This window comes from Nannospalax galili, unplaced genomic scaffold (genome assembly GCF_000622305.1).
Source record: "Nannospalax galili isolate Female #2095 unplaced genomic scaffold, S.galili_v1.0 scaffold100, whole genome shotgun sequence".
Lineage (NCBI taxonomy): Eukaryota > Metazoa > Chordata > Mammalia > Rodentia > Spalacidae > Nannospalax > Nannospalax galili.
Window position 1 is genome coordinate 5,023,239 of NW_008352891.1, and position 21,685 is coordinate 5,044,923.

The 21,685-nt window shown below is 41.4% G+C and overlaps 1 protein-coding gene across 3 annotated transcripts in view; it reads left to right on the top strand.

Annotated features, from left to right (window-relative positions):
• Nol10 (nucleolar protein 10) overlaps nucleotides 1-21,685 on the top strand; it is a 103,772-nt gene that overhangs the window by 59,233 nt on the left and 22,854 nt on the right. For all 3 annotated transcript variants that reach the window (XM_008850115.3, XM_029554567.1, XM_029554568.1), the window contains 4 exons: nucleotides 8,455-8,581; nucleotides 10,436-10,515; nucleotides 10,704-10,802; nucleotides 12,502-12,591. In XM_008850115.3, coding sequence (XP_008848337.1) covers nucleotides 8,455-8,581; nucleotides 10,436-10,515; nucleotides 10,704-10,802; nucleotides 12,502-12,591 — 396 coding nt within the window. The remainder of the gene's footprint in view (nucleotides 1-8,454; nucleotides 8,582-10,435; nucleotides 10,516-10,703; nucleotides 10,803-12,501; nucleotides 12,592-21,685) is intronic.

Sequence of the window (21,685 nt, forward strand, 5' to 3'; positions counted from 1 at the left end):
TAGCACTGTTAAGGTGCAGAGCCTTGAGAAAGTATTTGTAGGGTTTTTGTTAAATAACTTTATTCCTCCTTTGTTTTTGCCAAGTTTCCTTCCATGGGTATTTTAAATATTATAGTACCCTTAGTTTTTACATAGTCTTTAGAAATAAGATTCAGAAAGCAGTAAGAAAATGCTGAAAATTTATTAGTAAACATCTTTGCCAGCAAGGAAGTTGGGTAGAACCGGAAACAACTGATGTGCTGACAACCAAGGATAACACTATCCATCTGTGTGACTTTTGGCAGGAATAAAATGACAAAACAAGGTCTTGGGGAGTGCTCGTTTCCAGGTGCATGATCAAAAAGATAACTCCATTCTCTTACGGGAAAGTTGGCCTAGTGCCTCTTGTACCCGTGGGGTGTGTATAACTGTGTGTAAGGTTGAGTATTTTAGCAATCAGGAAAGTGGAAGAGGAAAAGTCTGGAAGCAGAGGCTATTGCTTAACATTGTTATTGCAAGCTCTAGCTATGTGTGAACTCTAGGAAACTAAGCTGGACTCTAAAGTACAATATGATGAACATCAGCTGTGGTCTGTAGCTGAAGTGCAAGGCCAGACTCTCCAGGAAAGAATGAATGGGAGGCCTTAAAAGAAACGTCTTGGGGCTGGAGAGATGACTCAGCAGTTGAGAGCACTGGCTGTTCTTGCGTAGGACCTGGGTTTGATTCCCAACACCCACATGGTGGCTAACCATCTGTAACTCCAGTTCTAGGGGATCTGGTGCCCTCTTCTGACCTCCAAGGGCATTGCATGACGCAGGTGCACTTACATATATGCAGGCAATACACTCATACATAAAATAAAAATAAAAAATAAATGAAATAGGGCTGGGTGTGGTGGTGCACGCCTTTAGTCCAGCACTTGAGAGGCAAAGGCAGGCAGATTTTTGTGAGTTCACGGCCAGCCTGGTCTACATAGTGAGTTCAGTTCAGCTGGGACTACAGAGAGACCCTGTCTCAAAAAGACAAAAAAAAAAAGACAAAAAAATATTAAAAAAAGAGAAACATCTCATTCAGTTAAGAGATAGTTTTATGAAGAAATTTCATGTTTTTGAATAAGAATTTTGTTCACGTAAACTACTAAGATTCGTTTGAGTGTGAATCTGCTTCCTGAGTTCTTAAATTTAGCAGTTTTCCCTAAACTTATATGTTCTGAATGCCACTAAGTTCCAAATTTATAAGCCTCCTGTAGAACAGCTTTCAATCACTCATTACTTTGGTTTCTTAGCAATTTCCTTGACAAATTACAAGCCTTCAAGAAGTTTAAACAGAAAAAGGAGTGAGTTGATTTTGTCTTTTTTCATCTGGTGAAATACAGAAACAGGATAGTATTTCTCTAGACAGAATCTTCTCAGGAAGTTTCCCAGATGCTGTTTCTTATGTGTACCCACCCCTCCCCTCGGTCCTGCTGGTCTTTCCACTTTATTTATTGGGAGGGGGGGGAGCTTCTTGGATCTTTCTGGCTTCTCCTCTGTAACCCAGAATAGCTTTGCCAGGAATTTAAGCCTCAATGGCTGGGTTTTGGTCTCCAGACAAATACTTACTAGGCTCCCACTTATCTACTGTAAATTCAAAAACTAACAAAAAAATCCAAAAGTGTGAAAATTTATGAAACTAAAATGCTACAAACATGTGACTTCACAAATATTAGCCCCCAAAGCCAAATACTTAAGAAAGCCATTTCAGTGGTGCTCTTGGTACCCCGTTGGCTTTGAGATCTTGCCTGAAACCTTTAACTGGATCTAATTGGGAAGAGTAGTCAGCTTAATCTAATTAGAAGGAACCTGCCTCAGGATAGGGGACCTTCTTGGACAGTTTAGCTGGCCTGAACTCCTGAAACATCCATGTCTAAAGAGAAGTGCCTTGGTTAGAGGCAACTACAAAGATATGATGTGGTGACTGTGTGATCCTTAGATTTTTGACAGAACAACAGCTTTGCTAAGACAGAATTCAAGTACTCTGACGTTTACCCTTTAAGGTGGCATTTAATATATTTACAGTCATATAGTGGTCACCGCCATCTCACTCTGACATTTCATCACCAATGGAAGCCCACTGCCACTCTCCTTCCCTCCCACAATCCCCACCCGTCCCTTCTCCTGTGTATAGATTTAGGTTTTTCCAGACATTTCATGTAAATCGAGGGCTATGGAGTCAGAACTGCTTTTTTGTTTGGTATTTTTTGAGACAGGGCCTCCCTGTAGCCCCAGCTGACCTGGAACTCACTTTGTAGACCAGAGTGGCCTTGAACTCAAAGAGATCCACCTGCCTCTACCTCCCAAGTGCTGGGATTAAAAGCATGCGCCACCACACCTGACTTAGAACTGCTTTTACCTATATTTTTTAACCTCTATTTTCAGGGTTTATATGTGTTGTAATGTGTATTAACAACTTATTACTTGCTCTTTTTTTCTCCTTTCTGCTGAGTGAGAGCCCATTGTGTAAATATAACACTCTGGTCAATTTGTCAGTTGCTGATTATCTTTGACTTCAAGGGAAGCTTTTTTGTTTTTTCTTCTTCAGGGGACAGGGTCTCCCTGTAGCTTCAGCTGGCCTGGAACTTGATATGTAGACCAGGCTGGCCTGGAACTCAAAGAGATCTACCTGCCTCTGCTTCCTGAGTACTGGGACTAAAGGCATGTGCTACCATGCCTGGCTGGGAAGCTGTTTCTTAAAAGCAGGTTCTGTTTCCTCATCCCCAGCACAGATACCTTTCTTCCTCTCTCCCTCTCCCCCTCTCTCTCCTTGTAATTTTTTGTTGAAAACAAGATACTTCAAAGATAATTTAGAGATTATGGAACTCAGTATCCCCCATCCAGTGTTTGTTATTGTTTGTGTAATGAAGCTCCTGGGCTAATTGTATAAAATATGTTTTCTTTGTTATTTGGGGCCAAGGAAATCTCTGTTTAATTATCAGTTAATGATTAATGATTTCTTTAAATGCCTGGAACCACCAGCCCTACCCCCCTCACACACACTTGAGTGACCCTTGTAATTGCAAGTCACATCATGTAAGTCCTGTGCCCAGAGCCCTCTGATGGTTCCTGTCTCAGTAAAAGGAAAGTTAATTCTTCTGTGACCTGCACAAGATCCCAGGTGACCTAGCCCCACTTAGGTTATACTGGGTTGGTCTTTTTCTCACCCCACCCAAGCCAAGCAGTTCTGACCCCATACCCTTTGCAGTTGCCAGGTGTCCTCTGTAGCCTCTGCCTCCTCAGGTCTGTGTCCAGTCACTTCAGTGAGGCTGGCCTGCCCACCTCCTCCTCTTTTTCATCACATATCTCTGCCTTATTTTCTCCATAGTGACTGGTCACACTGTAACCTTTCCTTGTCTGTCTGTGGCTCCCTTCAGGAATGTAAGCTCCATGGGGCAGAGAGTCTCCTTAGCTTTTCTTTTCTATAGTAGAAGTCGTTTTCACCTCGTATTCTTGGATAATGGGATCTTTGGTTGTCTGTTCTTGTGTAAGAACAAGATACTGCCTGAGAATCCTCATGCACCTGGTCTGTCCACTAGAAGTTTTCCTGCTGACCCTTGAACTATGTGGTTCCCAGATACCAACAGTCTCTGGCCTCTTCCAAGCCTTTTTCTCCAGAGAGGAATCCCCAGGTTCTTCTAAGGTGGGAATACAGCAGGGCATACTTGGAAAAGGAGTCCAGGGTCCCACAGTCTGACATGTATCTGGATGTCATTTTAACTCCACAGCTCAAATCACATGTAGATCTGTTCCCCACTTCCCCTGGCCGTGTGGAATAGCTTTTGTTTCCTCCTCTCTGGAGGATTATCCTCTAGTCTCCTAAAGAGTTGGTGGGAATTAGGTGTTTACCAAACTGGTCACCTCCATTATTCAGGCCAGTACTTCATCCTGTCTGCCCAGATCACTGGGGCTTTGAAGAGTGGTTGCCCTTCTCGGTACTGCCTACCCCTGTGAGTACTCGTGCTAACTGTGTTGAATCTCCCTAAGCCACTGTACCCTCTAATGTTCTTTTGTCCTTAATTCCTTTTATATTTGTTTACTGTCATTTTAACAAGACTTGAGGGGCTGTCCTTATTACCTGAAAGCTCTTTGTAGTTCTTAGTATCAGTTTTAATTTTATATTTAAGTGTTTGCTTAAATACAAAGGGGTATCCTGTCTCCTGGCACTTAAATACAGGTGAGCTGTGTAATGCTTGCTTACACTTTCAGAGCCTTGCATAGATTAACCAGTCCTTGATCAGCAGACAGAGAGACAGTGCCCTAAGTAGGGTTGTTGTTATTGTTTTCTATATCATTTGGCCTTATTTTTCTCGTTATTTCAATGTCTAAATTACATTTTTCAAAACCAAATCAAAATTGAATCATGGAAGATAGTTTCTCTTCTTTTCAAAAATAAGTCCTGCTGAGTATGGTGGCTCACCCATACCCCATAACACTTGAGAAGCAGAGATAGGAGAGTCAGGAGTTCAAGGTCATACTTTTTGAACATAATGAGTTAGAGGCCAGCCTGGGTTCAAACTCTCAAAAAAAAAAAAAAAAAAAAAAGTTAAAAAAAAAAGCCTTAAAATGTTGAAATTGGCCAGGCATGGTGGTGCACGCCTTTAGTCCCAGCATGAGGGAGGCAGAGGCAGGCAGATCTCTGTAAGTTCAAGGCCAGCCTGGTCTACATAGTTCCAGGCCAGCTGAAGCTATAGGAAGACCCTGTCTCAGAAAAACCAAAAAAAAAAAGTTGACATTCAATTGCTCTGTCAATATAGTCTTACTTTAGGAACCTAGGACAGACTACTACAAGTAGAACTCCTTTGGATGACTAATGACCACTCCAATAGCTCTAGGATAAACTTGGTTGTGCAATTAGGCAGCTCATTGTGCTGCAAATGGAATTACATGCTTACTGACACAGCCCGCCCTCAGGCTTACCCAGTGGCTCTTTGCTAGGCTTCTGAGCCCTCCTTATTAAGCCTCAGCTGTCAGAATTTCAAAATGAGGGCTGGTACCAGTGGGCCTTTCAGCCGTGGTGGAGGGAAGGTTGGAGAAGGGAATTTTCTTTTGAGTCTTCCGAGTTGAACATCTTTTTTTTTTTTTTTTTTTTTTTTTTTATTTTGAGACAGGGTCTCCCTGTAGCCCCAGCTGGCCTGGAACTTACTGTAGACCAGGCTGGCCTTGAACTCACAGAGATCTGCCTGTCTTTGCCTCCCAAGTGCTGGGACTAAAGGCATGGGCCACCATGCCCAAATAAAGTGTTGAACATCTTAATTGGCAAAATTCATTCTCTCTTTGAAGATGTACTCTGTATAGCCATAAAAACTACTATGGAGCAAAATAGTACTCCATATTTATATTATAGTTTAGCATAGTATATATTTTTATATTTAGTATGTTTATATTATATCTTTTTCTTAGCCATAATTTTCATATTTAAAAACAAAAACAGGGCTGGAGAGATGACTCAGCAGTTAAAAACACTGTCTGTTCTTGCAGAAGACCCGGGATCGAATTCCAGCACCCACATGGTGGCTGATGACTATCTGTAACTCCAGGTCTAGGGGATCTGATGCCCTCTTGTAGCCTCTATAGGCACTGCTTGTCACAGGTGCACTTAAATACATGTAGGTATAATACTCAGACACATAAAATATAAATAAAATAAAATAAAATAAGAAATACCTCCTCCCTTTTCTGTTTTGTTTTGTTTTGTTTTGTGTTTGTTTTGTTTTGTCTTTGGCCTGGCTCCTTGCAATGCAAACCTGACTTGAATTGATGAGACTCTTTTTTATTTGTTGCACATCAGTGGCGTGAATATATTTGATTCTGCTGTAGACGTTCTTAATGAGTTAATAATGGACCACTATCCTAGACTCATCCAAAGGTTTCACATATCTACAGTGTATGTACTATTATTCTTTTAGGATGCCCAAAATTCTGAGCTCCAACCCTGGCCCCAATTGTTTCTGGTAAAAACTTAAGGCCTTGGGGCTGGAGAGATGACTGAGCAATTAAGATCACTGACTGGATCAGTGATCCAGCTTGGAGACCCAGCTTGGGTCCCCAGCACCCATGTGGTGGCTAATAATCATCCATAACTCCAGTTCCAGGGTTTGTAAACACCCTCTTTTGACCTCTGTGGGCATTGGACATAATTGGTGCACTTACATATATGCAAGCAAGATACTTATATGCATTTAAAAAAAACTGGTTTAAAAAAAATAAAAAAGCTAAGACCTCACAGTGAGAATAAGAGATTTCTGTTTGGACCCATGTTTAAATTCTGATAGGGTATAACCTCTGCCTCTTAGAGTGCTAGTGTTAGTGTTGTAGTTGTTGTTTTATTGTTATAATCTCATAACTTGTATTTCTATTTTCAGACTATCCTGAAATAACTATTAGCAGACAAGTTACATATTTCCCAAGTGATGATGAAATTATTTTGTATTCCAGCTTGCCATTGTTGCTAAATGTAGTTCTTTGGGGGGAAAAAAAAAATTGTTACATGTATTTCTTTTGTGTGTGTGTGTGTGTGTGTGTGTGTGTGTGTGTGTGTGTGTGTGTGTGTGTGTATGTGTAGGTGTGCACTTGGAGAAATCTGGGAACAACTTGTGGGAGTTACTTCTCTCCACTACTTGAGCCCCAGGAATGGAAATCTTGTCAGGCTAGGCAGCAGGTGGCTTTACCTGCTAAGTCATCTTTACAGCCTGTTAAGTGCATTTTCTGCTATTGGGTGATAGCCCCTAGCCCAGCAAACCTGGCATATTTGATGTAGCAGCAATAGCATGTATCTTTAAGAGATTAGTTGACATGTAACATGTATTATTGCTTTGGGAAACAGCAAGGGATTTTCACATATGAATATGCAGTCACTGTAAGTACATTAGAGAGCTAAGCTCTCATTGACCACTACTTTGGCAACTTACTGATAGGCCTATGAGAAAAGCTCTTACACAGATAAACTTGGAGTTAGTACTAGTGTAAATCTGTAAGTTCCACTTTGTTGTGGAGGTCCTGATGGTTTTCTTTCTGAAAAGAAATGGGAGATGTATGTTGATTTCTCTTCTGAGACAAATTAAAACAATTGCATTAAAATCCATGCTGGGCAATTAAGTGAACTGGCCACTCTAGTAGAGGACCCAGGTTTGATTCCCAGCACCCACATGGCGGCTAATGATCATCCTTAACTCTAGTTTCAGGGGATCTGATGCCTTCTTCTGGCCTCCATGAGCACTGCAGGACATGGGTGCACTTACATACATACAGGCATAACACTCATACACATATAAATAATAAAATAAATGAAAAAATGTGTTCTGAAATGATTTTTCAAACATGCCTTGCATCTCCTGAATATTTATCTTTTATATTGAAGTCAAACTGTTTATCAAACTCTTTGATTTAAAAAAAAGTAGTATGACTACAGTGATATGAAAGTTCTTTGCAAGAGTCCTTTACTCCCATAAATGCTGGTTCTCATGTTCACAGCCTCATAGGCCTTGTGGAGGTGGAGCAGGGACCTTTTTTTCTTTTTAAATTGAAGAAACCGTAAACAGGGCTGTTTTCCTTTGTTCTATTTCTCCTCTGCCTACCTTCCCTTCTCAAAAAAAGATTAAACTAGATTTATTAATTTCCATTGTGATTTTCAGTTTTTCCCCTTTATAATTACATTGTAGTTCCCTATAAATCATCAGTGAAAGTTCCTTTCTTCCTGAACCCAGTGTTCCCTTGTCTGTAGTGTATCTGCATGGAATGGGCAGATTTCCCTTGAAATGAGCACTGACCTCAATGGATGTGACATAGTGTTGGAAAGATATTATCAGTGGTAAAAAGCTACCCAGCAGCCACAGTGCTCTAGGAGGAGTGGGACTATGAACTTCACATTTTGTTGGTTTTTATAAGCGCCGTTCAATCTTTTGTTACTCAGCTTTTTGCTGGGTTATTTAATGGGTCCTGGCTACTTATTTTAGGTCAAGTCTGAAGAATTCTATATATGAAAAACTGTTAAATTTTAATTGATAAATGAAAATTGCATATAGCTTATCTTATGGTGTACAACATTCTTTGTTGGGTATTTTGTACAGTCTAGAGCCAGACTGAGAATATTTTTGTAGAATTTTAGTACTAGATCGAGTGAGGGATGTCATAGATGAATGGTTAGAGGTTATTATAAGTACCTGAATTATTTATCTGTTTTGGTAGTTCTAATGTAACAATTTAGCTATCGCTGCATCTCAGACTGAGATTTTTTTTTTAACCATTTCAAGTCTAAATTTTTTTACTTTGTTTATTCCTTTTCCATTATAGCCTTCACTACTATACATATTCTAGTTATCTTCCCATGCCTCTCATAGAAGCTAGTACTTAAAAATTATGTTCAAAGCAGTCTGGCTATAAGCTAAGTCTTGGTTGACATACTGAGAATGTGCATTTGCTAACTTGTAGTAAACACCCACAGGTTTTGGGTCCAGCTCCCAGGTGGTGTTCCTTCCTAGACAACTTGACAGAAGAATTAGAAGAGAATCCAGAGAGCACGGTATATGACGATTACAAATTTGTCACCAAGAAAGACCTTGAAAACTTAGGTAAAATATAATAGAATGTTTTGAAATTATTTCATTCTCAATTTTATGAGTTTTGAACATTACATTTGACTGAGCCAAGTTTATCTGATTTTCTAAATCTCCTCATTCTGCCCAATCAGATACTAAACATATTGCAAATTACCAAATTTGTAGTCTCAGCTCAGAGAAAGGTTTAGCTAAGTTCAACCAACTGGAAATTTTCTATACCTTAATTGGGAAGTAATCCCTTTGTCTTAGTTTGTACTTCATTGCTGTGACAAAACACTCTGACCAGTACCAACTTGGGGAGGAAAGGGTTTATTTGTCTTACATCTCCCAGGTCTCACGCAGTTCATCAGGGAGCCCAAGGTAGGAACTCAGGGCAGGAACCTGGAAGCAGGAGCTGGAGCACAGGCCATGGAGGAATGCTGCTTACAGGCTTGCTCCCTTGGCCCCTGCTCAGCCTGCTTTCTTATGCAACCCAGGCCCACCTGCCCAGGGGTGGCACCACCCACAGTGGGCTGGGCCCTCCCACATCACTCATCAAGAAGATGCCCCTCAGACATAGCCACAGACCAGTCCAATAGAGGCAATTCCCCAATTGAGGCTCCCTCAACCCAGGTGTGTCAAGTTGACACTAAAGCTATCCAGCACACCCTTTTATTATACTAGCTACATATAGAAAAAAATATCAAAAAAGCAATTATATTTTTCAAGTACTGTTGGAGTAGAAGGTTTTGAGAAAATGATAAATCTCTATAGTAACAGGAAATGGCTCAAGCTGCAGGTAAAGTAAATGTTTCCTAGTGTTTCTCTCTCTCTCTCCTCTCTCTCTCTCTCTCTCTCTCTCTCTCTCTCTCTCTCTCTCTCTCTCTCTCTCTCCAGGGTCTCCCTTGTAGCCCCAGCTGGCCTGGAAGTTGATATGTAGGCCAGGCTGGCCTCTCTCTCAGAGATCTGCCTGCCTCTGCCTCCTAGTGCTGGGATTGAAGCTGTGTGCCACCATGCCCCACTCTATCTCTCCTTTAGATTTATTCATAAAAGACTTAATCCAAAGCTTAGAATTCAAATCTTTACATATAAAAGAATCTTAATACAGGTTGACCTTCTAACTTGAAGTCTGAAGTGCTCCAAAGTTCCAAGCTTTTTGAATGCTGGTATAGCACTCTGAAAGTTTCAGGTTTTAGAGTCCTGGATTTTCAATTAGGGCTGCCCAACCAGTGTTAGCTTTCCATCACTGTAGCAAATACCTGAGTTAATCAGTTTACAAAGAGGAAGGTTCTTATGGCTCACAGTTTTTAGATTTGCAGTCCATGACTAGGCACACTTGTGACTTTGAGTTCTGTGATGAGGCAGTACACTGTGGTAAGATGGCATGACATCACTAAAGAGCAGGAGGACAGGGCTGCCATCTCATACTCTCCTTTGAGGGAATACCCTCTTTGCCTTAAAAGACCTCCTACATGACATATATTGCTATCATTGACAAATACATTCAAACTTTGTTAATTAGACCACATTTTCTGAGGAAAACAGGTGACAAGTACATGTAGGCACACAGGTTGTTACATTTCATGCAGTTCTCTCTTAAGGCTTCCTACAAAATATCCAGCCTTGTAGTTTCTAGGAAAGTAGTTTTCTGACTAACCATAATTACTTTGATTTTTTTTTTTTTATTGAGACAGGGTCTCCCTGTTGCCCCAGCTGGCCTGGAACTCACTATGTAGACCATGCTGGCCTTTGAACTCATAGAGATCCACCTGCCTCTGTCTCCCGAGTGCTGGGATTAAAGGCATGTACCACCATACCTGCCTCTTACTACTTTAATTTTGATGAAGACTTGGTAAGAACCAGCCTTCTTCTGATTGACTTTTACAGGGCTCACACATCTCATTGGATCACCTTTTCTCCGGGCATACATGCATGGATTTTTCATGGATATAAGACTCTATCACAAGGTAAATGTGGGCTGCAGGTGTTTCAGTGGTTGATGAACAGTCTGTAGCTGCTGCTTCCGTATTTTTGCTCTCATGAAACATACTTGTGATTTGCAAGAGAGCTGCTTTTCTTTGGTACAGTACTCATGGTATATATGAAACATGCTGCAAAATAATTCTGGGTAATTTCATTCTTTTTTTTTAAAAAGGTGAAACTGATGGTAAATCCATTTGCTTATGAAGAGTATAGAAAAGATAAAATTCGACAGAAGATAGAAGAAACACGTGCACAGAGAGTCCAATTAAAGGTAAAGACTTTTACTCACAATCAAGTTTACAAGAGAAAATAGTACATTTTAATTTTGTGCATTATTTATTTATTTATTTTTATTTTATGTGTGTTTGCCTGCATATATGTAAGTGTACCATGTGCATGCAGTGCCCACAGTAGGCCAGAAGGTGTCAAATCCCCTGGAACTGGGGTTACAGGTGGTTACAGGTGGTTGTTAACTGCCATATGGATGCTGGGAACTGAACCCAGGTCCTCTGTAAGAGCACCAGTGCTCTTAACTGCTGAGCCACCTCTCCATCCCCATGTTTTGGTGTATTATGTGAGGACACCTGCCATCCTGCTCATTGCTATCCATCTTATCTCATATATTTTGCTTTCTTGGTGTACTTTGTCATGAGGAGGTTGCTGAAGTGTTAGAAATAATTTGCACTTGATCTTCACCAAAAGGCCAAAAAACAATGGGGATAATCTAAAGTGACTGACAACTGTCACCTGTACTAGGAGAATCTGGTGGCATTTTCAAACAGATTTCAGTTAGGCAAATGCTCGAACTCTTCTGGTCTCTATTTTTTCCTGGTGTGTTCAGGTTCTTTGAATTCTGGGAGTGCTCAGTAGACAGTAAATCAGGAAACAAATGACATCAGTTATATTGGTGGAGAGAATTGAATGTAAATAACTGTCCACCAGGCATTGGAGCATCAAAAGGCAGAAACCCTGAGGTGAGGCTGAGAGGGGCAGGAAGCACCAGAAGCTACCACCACCTCAGGGCCAGGCAGCAAGAAGGGGACATGAGGAGGACCCAGACTCAGGAGAGGGGTTGTAGGCTGCTGCTATTGAGGGGTGATGGGGATGGTCCTGGGTGTGTTAAAAGCTGAACACCAGAAACCACTGCTGCCAGAGTCACCTGCTGCTCTCATGGCAGAGAACTGTTGCTCTGTGGTTCCAACCAGACAGTGAGCAGACAGGGAGGAGCTTCCTGTCTGTCTACTCCTGCCTTCCTGTTTTTCTGGCATCCCATTAAGTTCAATCACTGAGTGATAAAATAAAGGTGAACATTAATTTAAAGTGTGCATATAATGTACATATACGCTCAGGAAACAAAAGAAACTGATAACTTTTATGAGATTACCTCAATACTTGTTCCATATTCCAGACTATTTGTTCAGAATTTGTCATAGCAATAAGAGAGAGATTGATTTTGAGTATATGTATCTTTATGTCAGCAGGAGAGTCTGGAATGTGGAGTTCTTTTGTCCCAGCTGGTCACAGTACCTGCCGGAGCTGTATTTTACTGAGTACTTTATGTGAAATGTTAAATGGAAGAGGACAGGAGATAGCTCATAGCTTTACCTGAGAGTCATCACATTCCCATCTAGAATTCTTCTTAGGGATTCACCACAGGGGAGCAGGAAGCAGTACAGTGAATGTTATCAGCAGCTTTTAGTAGCTGTAGTTCCACACTGGTTGCTCAAGGAGGGTCCCAGGCTATCTGCAGTTGGCTTCCCAGTGGCACTGGGACAAGGTGTCGGGGAGCATATTCCCTGTAGCAGTCTGTGGTCACTGTTTCTCCCATCAGCTGGCATTCCTGGTGGCATTATTTCCTACCTGAGGTCTAATAGACTGAAAAATAGTCATTAGTTATCCCTTATTTATGAAGTCATAGTAATTTCAAAACTACCGCCCTTTAATATTAAAATTGTTTTTCCCTTGACTAGAAATTGCCAAAAGTTAACAAAGAGCTGGCACTTAAGTTAATTGAAGAAGAGGAGGAGAAACAAAAATCTACATTGAAAAAGAAAGTTAAGGTAAGATTTTCTAGGCAGAGAAAATATTGATAAGCTAGTTTTGCTTTTTATGGATAGTAATGTATATCTGTTTATTATTTAGGATTTTCCCCCCTTGGTTGTAAGGTAAAATGTTCTCAGTATGGGAAGTTTAGAAAAATAGAAAAGAAAATGACAAGATGAAAGCCACTCTTATATAATTCTTCTACCCAGGGAAAAGGATTAGTATTTCAGCCAATTTCCCTCCTGTCTTAATTCTTTTAAAATTATAAACTGTACTAGCAAGATAACCTTGTGTGTTACAATCGTTACCGCAGTTCTAAAGTAACATGGGTGAGGTTTCCCATTTTGTTGAAAGTTCTTTGTAAATATTTTTAATGGCTGTACATTCTGTTATAATTTACCTAATTCTTCTGTTACAAGTCTTTATTATTTTTCTTGATACTGAGTAAGGTTTCTATGTTTTGTTTGTGTTTACTGTTATTTATGTTTATTTTGTGTTGATTCCCCTGCTATAAGTTTTTGTTTTTCTAGTTTCTTCTGAGATACCTTTTTCTCCTTTGTTCTGTTTGGTGAGAACCATCTCATTGTGGCAGGTGGAGCTCATGGATGGATTAATCTGACCATGAGCTCTGCTAAGTTCAGCAGTGCATCTTGGGTGCTCTGTTAACCTGGATGTGTTCAATGACTGAAGAATCAATATCAAGATCCTTAAGTTCAACATTACTCTGCGTTTTTCAGCATGTGCAGCAGTTCAGCACTTTTGTTTTGGGCCACCACCCACACTGTGTTCAGCCCCCACTCTGTGACCTGGGCACACCCACTAGCTCCCATTATACCACCAGAGTGGCATATACCACCACTTCTGTAAAGTGGCATCCTTCGGATACTTGGTGGCTTTTTGGATATACATAGCCTCGATGGCCTGAATAGTTTCACAGGGGTTCTTAAAGTGAACACAAAGATCTGAACCTCTTGATTTACATGATTTTGCAGGGCTGGGGGTCAAGAGGGTAGTGAACCATTTTTACAGGTCACCTTTGTAAGTGGCCAGGTTTGTTTTTAATTCTAGAAGTAACTGGTTTTTGTTTTGCTAGGGCATTGGGGGGCTGTTTACAAGAGGACATGTAGCTACAACCTACCTGCATTTTCTGACTAGCAACAGTAGGCATGGATCAGCCATACTGTGAGTAAAAACACTTTTTTGGTACTGTCCAGAGGTGGAGAGACTTTCCTAGTTTTTTTAGATTTGTGAAGACTCTGGGGTCCTCTCCAACCCTGTTCTCTCACCTGCTGAGAGCAGGCAGGCAGAGAACCAGGTATGGTACAGACTGACCCCATATGGGAGAGCACAGAGTAAAGGGCCTGGCCTTATGGCTCTGGGGTGAGCCATGATTCATAGGAGGCTTCTTGTCTATTTGCTCATTCTTTCTCTCTTCCCTGCTTTCCAGCCAGGGAGGAGTGCAAGTTGTGTAAGCCCCTGTGCCCTCCCAGTTTCTTTCCCTTCCTCAGCACTCAGCCTCCTGCTGGAGGCTGTCTTGCTCACTGGTGTGACAGTGGGTGATAGCCTGGGCTTTATACCTGTAGCATGCAAGGACAGGTAGAGACAGTCTTAGTCTGTGCTTTTTGTGTGAATTACACTCACGGCTCCCTCTTGCTGCCTTCTTCCTTAGCTGCTTCCAGCATCCTGTCATCCTGGCCTATTACATTTATAAAATATATTATTTAAATCTTAGGAAGCCTTGTTAAAGTAAATAAATAGATGGTTTAGTGTTTCCATTGTTTAGTACATGAATAGCAAACCAGTACTGAACAATGATTTAATCTTACTCATATTTAAATTTGTCCATGTACTGTGGCTGTGCATCTTCCTACATGTGTACTCCTACAGTGTGGTAATGCATGTGCTTCCTGCAGTGCTGACTTTCCTCTTCAGAATGTTCACATTGGCCTTGTTAGCTGAGCCTGAGGGTGATTAGAGCCTAAGTCTTCATCCACAATGTCATTTTACAAGCCAAGTGAAAGTGACCTTTGTACCTTCCTACTCTGCAGTTCCTGCAGGAAGAGAGTAGAGCTAATTTAGGCTGTAGGTATAAGCATTTCATATGTTTTGTGCTCAGAGTCCTCAGTATGACAGTGTTATAAAGGGTGGACACTTAGGCTAAAATTCAGTTTTCTTATTTTGTTCAGCGTAGTAGACAGTAAAGCCTTTCACAAAGCCCTGTGATTATGAAGACACAAAAGTGAGCCCATCTCCTTTGCAAGACGTTTTATGTATTATGTGTGCATGAGAGGGTGTTCAGGTGTATGTGAACATGCATGTGTCCTTCAGGAGCTTCCCACCTTGTGTTTTGAGACAGTCCAACACTGGTACCTGGGGTTCAGTGATTAGGCCAGGTCAGTGGGCTCCAGGATCTGCCTGTCTCCACCTCCCCAGCTCTGGGATTACAGGCACACATCACCATGCCCAGCTTTTTACATGTCTGTTGGGAATCGAACTCGAAGCCCTTGGGCTTGCAAGAGTTGAACTTTATGAACTGAACTGTCTCCCCAGCCCCCCCCCTTTGTTGAAGTTGGATGAGTAAACAGTAGTGCAGAATGGTAGAAATGACCTTGAGAGTTCTTGTAGTCCATGGGAAGAATTACCATTGTTTCTTCCCTAATGGTGTCAAAACTACTGTCTGTCATAGATGCATAGGAAAATGAAGATAGACAAGCTGAAGCCTTTTAATATTATTCAGAGCATTAGAAAACATTCTAGTGTTTCTGTTTATTCAATTTTGAGACATGGTCCCACTGTGTAGCTCTGGCTGGCCTGAAACTTGCTATGTAGACCAGTCTGTCCTTGAACTCCGAGATTTCCACACACCCTCAACCCCCATACCCGGCTTTATTTTTAATAATAACTAAATTTTTTTGGCCTTTTTGGGGGGGGGGCGCTTTTTGAGACAGGTTCTCCCTGTGGCCCCAGCTGGCCTGGATTCACTGGCTGGCCTGGAATTCACAGAGATCCTACCTGTCTCTGCCTCCCAAGTGCTGGGATTAAAGGTGTGCACCACCACGTCTGGCTAATAAAACTAAATAAAATATTTTTGATATGGACCCAGCGCTTTTCTTTATCCTAGCAAATTGTCATGCTCTCCTGTTTGGACGGCTTTCTAAAGTTTCATCCTTTGCCCTGTTACTATCATTAAATGTCTCTTAAAAGTGAGTTTGCTTGCTTGTTTGTTTATTTCTTCAATGCTAGGGATTGAGCCCAGGGCCTCATGTATGCTAGACAAGTGCCAGGCACTGAGCCATATCCCAGCCTTTCTGACAGTTCAATATGAAGGGTTTTGCCACTATCACTCTCAGTGGGGTATCTTCCTTCTTTCATTACAAGTACTTTCTGATTTATTTTGAGACATTCACCTCACACTGTCCTCTGATTTGCATCTGAAGCCCTAGCCAGTGTCAGTGTCCACTTTCCCATAGTCAACTCTTCCCTCCCTCCTCCCCCCTTCTCCTTCTCTCCCTCTTTCTCTCCCTGTGCTGCATTTACATCTCTTTTCTCTGCTAATTATCCATTTTGTGAAACGAGTTTATCTTTAGGACACTGGTGTCCCATGAGGACACATCACTGATAGGCTTTCAGACAGGCATCACAGTGGGCCCTGATCATCAGCCTGGCTCTTATTTATACAGGGCTTTATGGAAGTTTGTACCTCGTGCCACTACCACAGATGAGTGATTTCAGAGGTAAATGAAATTTGAACCTTGCTGTTAGGGGCCCTGACTTAATCTGTGGGCACCATGTAAATAGAAGACTTGCTGGATGATATGTCTAGTCAAGCCTGCATTCCCTTGACTGTCTATTCTTGCTAGCATCTATTCTGTAGTTAACAACCAGGATGGCATGTATTTGTTTTAGAGTCTATTTCCAGCTCTGTGCTGTTGCTGCAGTAAGTTAGGGAGGAAAAAGCTTGAAAATAAATGTTACATTCTTATGTCAAACAGCAGAAGCAGCAGTGTCTTCTTCCTCCTACCTGTTAAGAGCCAGTGCTTTCGTTTTTTTAAAACATGTATAAGTGCATTGCCTGCATGTATGTAAGTGCATCCCTGTCATGCAACACCCATGGAGGTCAGAAAAGGGCATTGGATCCCTGGAACTGGAGTTATGGATGGTTGTTAGCCACCGTGTGGGTTCTGGGAATCGAACCTGGGTCTTCTGCAAGAGCAGCCAGTGCTCTTAACCTCTGAGCCATCTCTCCAGCCCCCAGTGCTGTCTTTATAGTGTCTCCTGATAGCAACACTCTAAAGAGCAGTATTTGTAGAATGTGTCCTGATTTGCTTTTTCTATTAACTTGCCAATCCAAATCAGGCTCCATTATCAGCTTAGTTTCATTCCAGAAATACAGACACAGTATACCGTCTTCTAAAAATCTGTCCTTAGACAAAGGTTGTATAATTTGTCATCTGATGGTTTTATCTTACGTGGCATGACCTTAAAAATCAATCACTCACAAATTAAGAACCCTTCATTATCACTGTAAAGAATACTTGAAAGAATTGCTAACTCTCAGCAGATCATCAGTCTTGCCTTTGAACTGAGCCCTTCAAACCCTCCCGAGCTTTACTAGCCTGCTATCTTCTGATTTGAAAGTCAGTATCTTGCAGTGATGCTCTGCCCTGGCTGCTGAAGCTTACTGGAGCACACAGTGAAAGATGTTTCCAATTACTGTTCCATAATAAAATTTAATAAGATGTTTACTGTACAATTGATGTTGAGCCCACAGTGGGAAGTGGCCCACCACATAGTGTCAATAAGGGTTATCTTCATGATATCAGAACTTAAAAACTTGCTGATACTCATTCTAATCACCTTGCAGCAGATAATGCATTGAGTTCCCTATTTGCACAAGCAGTTTGAGAGGTACAGGGACCTGTGCCCCATTTGGTTTGTAAGGATTTGAGTGGCTAGAGCCATTTTTTCCTATGATACCATGCTCTGCATGCCAGCCCTTTCGGTCAGTTTCCCTCTGTTGCTTTAGTCTGTGTGACTGTGTGACTGTACTGCTCTGGGTTCTGCAGCAGCTCAGCCAAGCTGTGTGTGAGAGAGGCTGCACATGTTCCGGGAGAGCCATGGAGGAGGTGTCTTAGTCTTAAGAATTACTAAGTACCATTAAGAGTTAATTCATCTCTTGGGACAAAATTTGATTATGTACAAGCATTCAGGGTTGGATCAGATAGTTTTACCGTAAGAATGTCTTTTATTGCCAACAAAATTTTTGTGTTTGTTTTTATATTACAATGATACAAACATTTAAAAACTACTTGTTTCTCTAGGACCCCTTTGGGAAAGTTAGCCCTCCCATCTTCTCTTTCTCCCTTGCTTGTACTTCTTTGGGACCAACACTTTAGCTGATTATTTTGGCATAAGACTCTTTATGGACTTTGCCAGTGGTGGTGCTGCTTGGTTTTTTTCATCCTAGTAAAGCTGTAGGGTAGCTTTGGTTAAGTCAGTATTCAGCATTTACATTAGGGGTGATTGATGCCTCCATTTCTCAAACAACTTTTATTTTCCTAGGAGTTAGCAGTTGTGTGTCTTCTGTGTAGGGACAGTAATCAGTCCCTTGTTCTATACCAGAAGTTTGGATGTCATTACAAAATACTTGTGTAGGTCAGATGTTAAATTTTTCTTGCCCTCCCAAAGAACTTGCTTCTAGATCTTTCTGGACTGATTACCTTCCAGTCCTAGGACCTCCCTTTACTGCTTTCCTAGGGATTTATGTCCCCCTTGACCCCGTGTTGGACAAAGAATTAGAAAAACCTTGGATTTTCTGAAGGAACACAGTTTCCACCCTAATACTTTCAAGACTCCAGATGAGTGATTAGCCAGTATGAGGGCTTAGTGAAGGTGCTGACAAGGCAGCAGCAGCAGCATGTTCCCCTGGCCTGCTGCTTTCCTGGGAAGTGATGAGAGAGAGGGCTTACTCCACAGAAATTAGAGAGGCAGAATCCCAGCAAAGCTCTCATGAGACCCTCATGCCATACTGGATACCCACTTCCAGGCTAAAATCTGGCCTGGATGACTTTATGGCTGCTTGGTGAGGCCCTGAAAAAGATAATTTTTTTTCTTTTTTGCCATGGTACTTGGTTATTTGTTTATAGCTGGGAGTGAGTTGGAGAGCTGCATGAAAACTCAGAGATGGGATTAGACCAAGCTGTTTGGGAGAACTCTGATCAGCATCTCTCAGGTCTATAGCCAGGTGGTTCTGAGAACTGTTACCTGCAGGCTCAGGGAGCTCCTCCACTTGGAGCACTAAGCTTCATTTCCGCTCCTGTTACTGCACATTTCCCTCACCCACTGAGTATGCCCCCCAGCTAGGCCCTCCTCCTGTCCTTCGCACTGGGCTAGGGGTGGAGCTAGAGAGTCAGTGTTTTAAGTGGCAGACAACCCTCATCTGTTACTATGTTGGGACAAGATAATAATAAACACCTGCTTGGATCTGCACATTTAATTCTTTGCGGGAGGGCTGAGCACTACTTTCAAATGTTTGCCAAATGTTATGGACAAATATTAAGTGTGTGTGTGTTTATAGGGTAGATCATTTGCCAGACACTTGTAAACTACTTCAAGAACATTACTGTCCTATTCTTTTTCTTTTTAAAAGACAGCCATGAAAACAAATAATTAGAGGAGCAAAAATCCCTAAGGGAAATGTTTTTACAACTGGGTCAAAAGAGTTTTCATTTTAACTGTAAGTCTTAAGACTATCTAGTAACATGTTCTTTTTAACATTCTCTGTTATTTTGGTCACTTTGGTAAAAGTGTAAAGGAAAAAAATTCCTTTTTTGTTTCTTAACTTAAAAATAAGCACATAGTTATTGACTTGAAAACATTTGGTTCATTTTCAATAATACTTTTCCCACATTTACAGGTAACTCCAAAATTTACCTTATAGCACTCTTCTGTCTCTTGAGTCTTTGTGTCAGACATGACTCAACATCTAATGTCCATCAGAATCTAGGTGACAGTGTTATGTCATACTAGCCCACACCTTTTTTTCTGATGATCTAATGATGGCTCCTAACTCATGGCTTCACCAGCTGTCTGGCCACTTAGGCTAGACACTTGAGAACTATTTTAACCCTGTTTTCAATCCTTAACCCTCCCATCCCCACCTGCATCTCTCATTTAGAAATGTATCTCACAGTAGTTGTTTCCTAAATAGGATCAGTAACCCTAATTCAGGCCCTGCCTCTTGTCATCATATCCTAGGTGGCCCCTGAGTCTTCCTTGGGACTCTAGTTTATTCCTTAGCACTGCACCATATACCATGTTGCAGCCACCTCTTAGAGCACAGTTTGGCTTGTCCTCGAGGTCCCTGAAACACCCTTCTGTTTATCTATCACTTTTCTCCTGCCTCTCCTCTATGTAGCTCCCCAAGACCTTCAGAATAGCAGTCATGGTATTAGAATTTTGTTTGTTTTTGTTTTTGTTTTTTACAGTCAGGCTTAATCAAAAACAAAAGATGACTTTTCAAAAGATACTGATCTAACGTCCTCCTCGGTCATCTAAAATGGTCTCTTCACATTTTCTTTAGATTAAAAAAACCATTTTAGCCAGGTGTGGTGGCACACACCTTTAATCCCAACACTCATGAGGCAGAGGCAGGTAGATCTCTGTGAGATCAAGACCAGCCTGGTCTACATAGTGAGTTCCAGGTCAGCTGGAGCTACTGGGACACCCTATCTCAAAAAAGATTAAAAAAGCCGGGTGTAGTGGCACATGCCTTTAATCCCAGCACTCGGGAGGCAGAGACAGGCAGATGTCTCTGAGTTCAAGTCCAGCCTGATCTACATAGTGAATTCCAAGCCAGCTGGGGCTATAGGGAGGCCTTGACCCAAAAAAAAAAAAAAAATAAAAAAAAAAAAAGAATCCAAACAACAACAACAACAAAAAACCATATATATCGGGGACCGGAGAGAGGCCTCAGTGGTTAAGAACACTGAACACTGATTGTTCTTGCAGAAGACCCGGGTTTGAATCCCAGCACCCACATGGCAGCTAACAACTGTCCATAGCTCCAGTTCCAGAGGATCCGACAGCCTCTTCTGTCCTCCACGGGCATTGCACGACACGGGTGCGCTTTACCTACATGCAGGCATAACACTCATACACATAAAAATAATAAGTAAAATATTTTTTAAAAAAATAAATAAAATTTTAAAAAATGTAATTTTATGTATATGTGTGTGGGCTTGAGTATATGGATCTGCACCGTGTGCATGCACGTTCCCACAGAGGCCAGAAAAGGGTATCAAATCCCCTAGAGCTGGAGTTATTGGTGGTTATGAGCCACCTATGAGGTGAGAGCTGAATGAGCTCTGTTTCTCTGCAAGAGCAGCAAGTACCTCTAACTGCTGAGCCATGTCTCTAGCCCCTCTTCACATTTCTATGTGTTGAAGCCTACTTGACTTTCCAGCCTCCTCTCAGATGCCACACCCCCAGGAAATCAAGAAAGACTAGAATTTGATATCTCCTGGACTTTTAGGTAAGGGTTATCAGGTTATAGGTTCATACAAACAATAAATAGGTCATGCTCCTTCCTGTCTTACGATTTCCCAGGTTTGTGTAGCAGTGTCACACAAATACAGCATTCAGAACTCAACTTGTCAGTAGAGAATCAGCCAGTAATATAAAGTCTCTTGAATGAAGCTGGGGCCATCACAAGCAGACTGGCCTTTCCCAGCTCTGTTTTGTCTGTCACTCTGATTTATAATTGTTCCTCGGTGGGTGGTTTCATCTGGCTTCCAGGTCCTGAGCAAGAGAGGGCCATCATCTGAGTCAGTGAGCAGATATGTTTATAATAGGAAGCTGCTGTTTAAAAATAGCACAAATAATTTAATAACCACATGATTAGAAGAAGCATTTCATTACAGCTTTAACATCTTCAGTAACACATTCCAGAGCAAGGATACATCTCTTTCAAAAGTGGCTGTAAATTTTTAGGTTCACAGTTAAAATAATAGTTATAGAATATTGAACTCAGTAAAAACCCTGTAAGACATAAAATTGAATGAGTTTTTAACATTTAAAAAATATCTCCATTTCATTTTTAAAATATACTTT